This window comes from Limulus polyphemus, unplaced genomic scaffold, assembly GCF_000517525.1.
Source record: "Limulus polyphemus unplaced genomic scaffold, Limulus_polyphemus-2.1.2 Scaffold553, whole genome shotgun sequence".
Lineage (NCBI taxonomy): Eukaryota > Metazoa > Arthropoda > Merostomata > Xiphosura > Limulidae > Limulus > Limulus polyphemus.
Genome location: NW_013666163.1, coordinates 506,900 through 513,207, shown reverse-complemented (window position 1 = coordinate 513,207; position 6,308 = coordinate 506,900). Strand labels below are relative to the sequence as shown.

Genomic DNA, 6,308 nt, shown 5'->3' with positions numbered 1-6,308 from the left:
AGTTCAATATAATAAACAAGATTCAATAAAATTTTGAATGCAAGTCAACAAATGTGATGACATGGCCTTTAACACGTGACCTGTTGGAATAAAATTAAACACTTGAACATGTACTATCATGTGTGAACATTACTGTATTTTTGAGTCACAATAAACCAGGTGAGGTTTTGTGTATATTTGTATTTACAACAAACAAACAAATAAAAGAAATATTTGATATAAAACAGCTCGTTCTTGGTAACATTGTATTTCATTTTTTTTATAAATAATTTCTCTTGTAGTTTCAACACCAAAACAAAGTTAGATTGTAACTAACATAATTGTGGTTTGCTATTTAATTTTATGCTAAAACAAGCGACTTCAAAAAAACTCTGAAAACCCTAAAAATGAAAGGTTTCTTAACGAAACTACTCGTAACTCTGTCAAGTTTTAAGTTTTACCTAGCTTTGAATGACATTTTATCTGAGTCAACACTATGTAACACAGCCAAAATAAACCAATATGTAATAAGTAATGAAGTGCTTTTACAGTAGATTTATTAGCATTCTTGGTCATAGTTTACAAAGCTGTAACGTTATTTACAACTTAGGACCTAAAGATAGGTATATAATGGAATGGTGATGTACCATGCATGATGTCTATCTTATAGAATTTCATTTATCTCTGTCTTCAGATAAGTAAATATGGTCATTCTGTCTTTGCACATGGAGCAAGCTAAAATTAATGTTTACAAGAACACAATTCTGTCATTCTCTTAAGCCGCCAATAAAGCAGTTTCGCTTACGACAAGTAGAAAAATAAACTGTCTATTCTATTTCAATAAATGATAGTTACTTTTCAGAACTATGCATAACATCTCCATGTTTATTATTTGATACAAGAAAGTAAACTTTACTTTCATAATGTCAAGGAGAATTAAGTTCCCATTAAGTATTAATTGAGTTATTTGCTATTAGAATTTATTTTATCATATATATTGTGCATCATAGTATACAATACAACAATGCTAGGTGACTATCAAGTGATAAATATGCATCCTCGAGAGTGACGGCATGACTTTTTGATTATTTTTCATTATTGTGCTTATGAGATAAGCTATTGGAAAGGAATGTGCTTGTTACTTGTATATTTTAGTATCAGAAATTTTATTTAAATTGGAGTTGTAAGGGTTTTGTAGCTTTTTTTTTATTATTATTATTATATATATATGTTGTAACATGGAATATAATCTAAATGAAGTGGCCTGGTCATTAGGGCACTCGGGTTGCAGGTTTGAATTCCCATCGCCAAACATGCTCACCCTTTCAGCCATGGGTGTGTTATAATGTGACTGTCAATCTCACTATTTGTTGGTAAAAGAGTAGCCCAAGAGTTGATGGTGGGTGGTGATGACTAGCTACCTTCCTTTTAGTCTATCACTGCTAAATTAGGGATGGCTGGAGCAGATAGCCCTCCAGTGGTTTTGTGCGAAATTCGAAACAAGACAAACTAAAAGATGAAGTAGTCAGAGTTTGTGGTAAGTATCCCCACCATCTCACCAATAGAGAAAATGTAACACACATAATGTTTCATAATATTACTAATAGCATATGTGTGTGTTGTATAAGCTCTTATCAGTTTTGTTATATGAAAAGTTACGAGTCATGAGGAAAACATGCCAATTGAATGTGTCACAATTCATTGTAGTCAATTTGTTTTTGTATGTTTCACTGAGCATTTGATCCATAATAACTGCTAATTAAAAATAAAAAAATTCAGTGGTGACAGGTCCATAAAGATTACATTTTTACTTCGTAGAACTTGCCACGTTTACATTATGTATAACACTGAACATTAGCTATTATTAAAACACTGGCCAATCACAGAGTACTAAGACTCTGATTGTAAAAGCATTATGAATATGTGGAATAAACTTCTGTTTTTGACTATAAAGTAGCAACAGTTAGTGATACAGCCCTCTGCGTTGTAATTTATAATGTAAGCATTACATTGAAATGTTTGTTTTTTTATATGTCTCACCTGTGGTACTTTGGAATTCTAGGTTATTTGTCTGTGGTTTGAATAAAATAATTGTGTGTTTTGTGCATATTGTATAGATTAATTAATTTGGTGGTTATAAATAAAACCTATTATGAGAGGTTTAACACGTCCCTCAGAAGTCAAGGGGTGTCTTTACACTACAATTTGTTGAATGTTAAAAGTAGGTTCAATCTGAAAACTCCCAAAGAGGGTGGTTTTGGACGGTGATAGCAAAAACATAAAAGGTTGGCAATCACTTAATTAATGATGTTGAGAATGTGGCTATATTGATATGTACTGAATTTACTCCCAGTGGGTAGACCTTAGTACTAGCTAGTATGGAGACTTGAGGATGCTGTATTTAATTCAAATATTTATAAATTAACAAAGAGAAACTTGTCTCAAAGTTATCTCAAAAAGATAATTTTTATGCTTAGCTTTCAATTGAGATACGGACGATATCATCTGCAATTCGGTAGGGAAGGTTGAAGCATCATGATAGTCAGCAGTAGGATGAGCAGACAGGAATACTTTGAAAGCGGCTACAGGCATAATATTGTACTTGTCTTGCTGCACAATATCTACCAAGATGGTTCTAAATGGTTCCTGAATACCTTTGCGTGCCATTTGGAGACTTCCATGCTTCTTTTGCTTGACCATTGTACTTGTGATGTGCTGACGGATTTCAGTAATCTTTCCACTTCAAAATCACTTTTTGCAGCCCCAACATTAAAAAGAGTGCAATAAATGCCTTCTTCTTAGCCAATAAACATGTACCAAAAATTTCAATTCAAATTAAGAAAAACTGGATTGGGTAGTTTTTCTTGTTGTTGGGCTTGTCAAAACATCATAAATGTTATAACTAGATTTTAAAAACCCCATTAAGTTTAAGTAATTAATATTTGATTTTCATTTTTATTATGATAAAAACTTTTATACAATTATAAAAAGTACAGTTTCATTAGAAGCATGAAATATACTTTAATTTGGACATTACTCGGAACTATGTTTCTGGTGTACTTGTTGTATATTTAAAGTTTTCCAAGTTTATATATAACATAATGCTTCTTTAAATATAAGGCTGATTGAAAACACAATGTTTACTTTTTAGGATATGACATGTCCACATTCATCAGAAGGTATGCCAAGTATCTCAATGAGAAAGCAGTGTCTTATAGATCTGTTGCTTTTGACTTTTGTAAGGTTAAAAGAGGGTGAGTAATGTTTCATACATTCATACTTAATTCTTGCCTAAAAAGCTATAAAAGTGTACAGAGTCAGCCTTAAACTTCTTGCTCTGAACTAGGTGGATTATGTCAAACCTGTGACCCCAAAGTAACCATCAGTTTCCATACTATAACTTTTAATGATTTGTGTATTCTCACAAAATTTGGCAAGCATTCAGTAAACATTAAAAGATTTTTTGATTAAGTATTTTTACTAACGATTTGCCCATGAATCTATAAGAGTCGAAGTGTTGACTGCTTCAAGTACAAAGATCATGTTAAGATTAAAAGTACTTTTCTTCAGCTGAAAATTTTTTTACTGTACACTGTCGATGACACTTAACCGTACTTTTTTATACTAATGGTAGTAGTGCACAAAATGATTTTTATTTAATTAAATAATGCATCAAAGAACATGGAATAATAACCTGCAAAAAATGGACAATTTCCTCTAACTATCACAATTTTTCTTTCTAATTATGCAACAAGAGTCATTACAAATTCATTCAAGATAGTCATTATGTTTCTTGTAGGAATGAAGCTTGTACTAACAGAAAAATTGACAATTCTCCATTCAGAAAACAATGTAATATAATAAGTCATTTGATACATGAAAACCTTAGCTTTCTATTGGTTATACATAATATAGAATTAAACATAAGAGAGAACTAGTAACAAATCCTGAAAGAGAGGATGTCAGGTGAGTGTGGCAAGAGGGGTATGATTTTCTTTTTGATGACTCTGTAACCAAACAAAATTGAAGGCTATAAAAATGGTTTGTCTGGGAAATTAAAATTATATAGTGAGCAATTTATGCTAAATTTTGTACTTATTTAGAGGTGGTGGTGAATAAAATAGAGAAGAGGGGATGACTAGAGAAAAAATGTCATATTTTTTCGTGCTAGAGGAAATTCAGGATTTTTAAAAATATTGTCTTATAAAATTAAGAACTTAACTTGTATACTATTAAAATATGGATTATTAGCTATGATTTTTTGCTATACTAATTGGTATAACATAAACAGAACTATTGGCAATTTGTGAAAGAGAGGATGTGACAGGTGGGTATGGCAAGAGGGTCTGATTTTCTAGTTTATGGTACTGTAAACAAATAAGATTGATGGTTATACAAATTATGCTTTGACTTAGTAATATATATATTATAATGAGTAATTTGCATTAAATTCTGTACTTTTCAATGGGGTGGTAAACAAATTACAGAAAAGGGAAAGTCCTAAAGAACAAATGTCACAACTCTCATATTAGGGGAAATTGAGGTTTTTTTTTCAATATTTCTTAACAAAATTAAGAATTTAAAATTTCTATAACATTTTGATTTATTAACTATGTTTTGATGCCAAGTTTATTCATATACAATGATAATAAAGTAGTTTATTTAAAACTTGAAAGTAATTCTATTAAAATCATAACTTGTACTTTGACCTACCTGTAGCAAAAGGGTTAAGTCAAGGCAGTTGCCTAGGCTTCATCATTATGAGGAACTTGCACAGATATTTTTATGAATGGTTCTTAAATATGAAGCTGTAAAACTGCAAAACATATGATTGACCCATTAAGAAATGTACTATGTTGTTCTGTTTTATGACTATTACATTTTGTTGTTAATGAATGCTATAAGGGGACTATTTAGCATAAGGTATGTAGACATACCGAGGAGGAAAATGGGCTTTGTTTTAATCATGGAAAAAGTGAAACTTTGTTATTACACTACTTAGCTTTTATTATTTAATTGTTTCAGTTATATTTTTGTTTTCCAAAATTAAATTATTGTTTTATCAGCAAATCCAAAAATTAAAGAGAAAAAAAAAACAATTAAAAACTCAGTGCATAAGTCTGTGTTGGTTTAAAATAAATGCTATCAAAGGATTTTTTGTTGTTCACTAAGCATTTAGTTTTAGAATATGCAGTTTCAAGTCAGATAGACTTAATTCTGAGGTACTTTTCTTTTTGAGTTTGCTGTTACACTGTCAACAACCATGTAACTCAAGTTCTAAATTACCTTGGTACAATGCAGAACATGAATCACTTACCCATAATTCTCCAATCTTATACCTTCCAAGCGACTTATTGTGTATGTATCAGGAGATCTTACATAGGCTCTGCTTTTATGTTATAATTCAGATTTATTTGGTGACAGCTATGTGTTCACATATTGTGCTGTCTTTCTCACTTTGATTTCTGAAGTTCATGTTAATTCTCAAGCTGGTATTTCAGTTAATTCTTTGTTTAATACTGTAATGTATCAAATACTATCATTAATATCAAGGTATGAAAATTTAGGATATTTATTAAACACAGTACAAGTTTGACAAGGAACCCAATTTTTAGAAAATAAAATTTTGAGATGGTTTGATGGGTAGTGAAAGGAACTTTCTTTCAAATGTACATTTTGACAAGCTTATGTCATCATCAGGTACCTGATGTACATTGGTAATAAAATTTCTTCCACTACCCAGGTATTCAAGCTGTCTCCAAACCTTTACAGTAGAAGTTTTACAAAATAATAAGAGTTCCTGGTCAGGAGGTTGTAATAAACATTTCAATATAGAATACAAACACCAATATTAAAAAAATTAAAAAACAAAAAACATTGTTAATATCAAAATCATCAAATAATGATAGCAGTAATAATGAATTAGGAAAAAAGAACCAGAAGAAAAATCTTGTTCTTAAGATTATTCACTATAATTATGTCAAAGAAATTATGGTAAATAACTAATAAAAGATCAAGCTGGAACTTGCAATATCTTTTAACAAGTCTAACCTAACACCCCTTGTCCTTGTCAGTCTAACATTGTCTTAAGACTCTTCACTGTCATGCCAGACTATTAGATTACAAGTCACATGACTAATTAATTAACATTTGTTTTACGTAATTATGAACTTATAAACCCTGGTATTGAGCAAAAGGCTTCATTAGCACTGGATATGGCAGATATAGTGTGGTTAACATACTATAATATATTCTCCTCTGCTTTAACTTGTGGATTCTTAGAATTACTAATACATTTTTCTTCTGTTGATGCTGTGGTTGTCTTAATT

General features: G+C 30.6%; 1 protein-coding gene across 6 annotated transcripts in view; it reads left to right on the top strand.

Annotated features, from left to right (window-relative positions):
* LOC106459060 (phosphatidylinositol-binding clathrin assembly protein LAP-like) overlaps positions 1-6,308 on the top strand; it is a 95,987-nt gene that overhangs the window by 19,982 nt on the left and 69,697 nt on the right. For all 6 annotated transcript variants that reach the window (XM_022385459.1, XM_022385456.1, XM_022385458.1 and 3 more), the window contains exon 4: positions 3,131-3,233. In XM_022385459.1, coding sequence (XP_022241167.1) covers positions 3,131-3,233 — 103 coding nt within the window. The remainder of the gene's footprint in view (positions 1-3,130; positions 3,234-6,308) is intronic.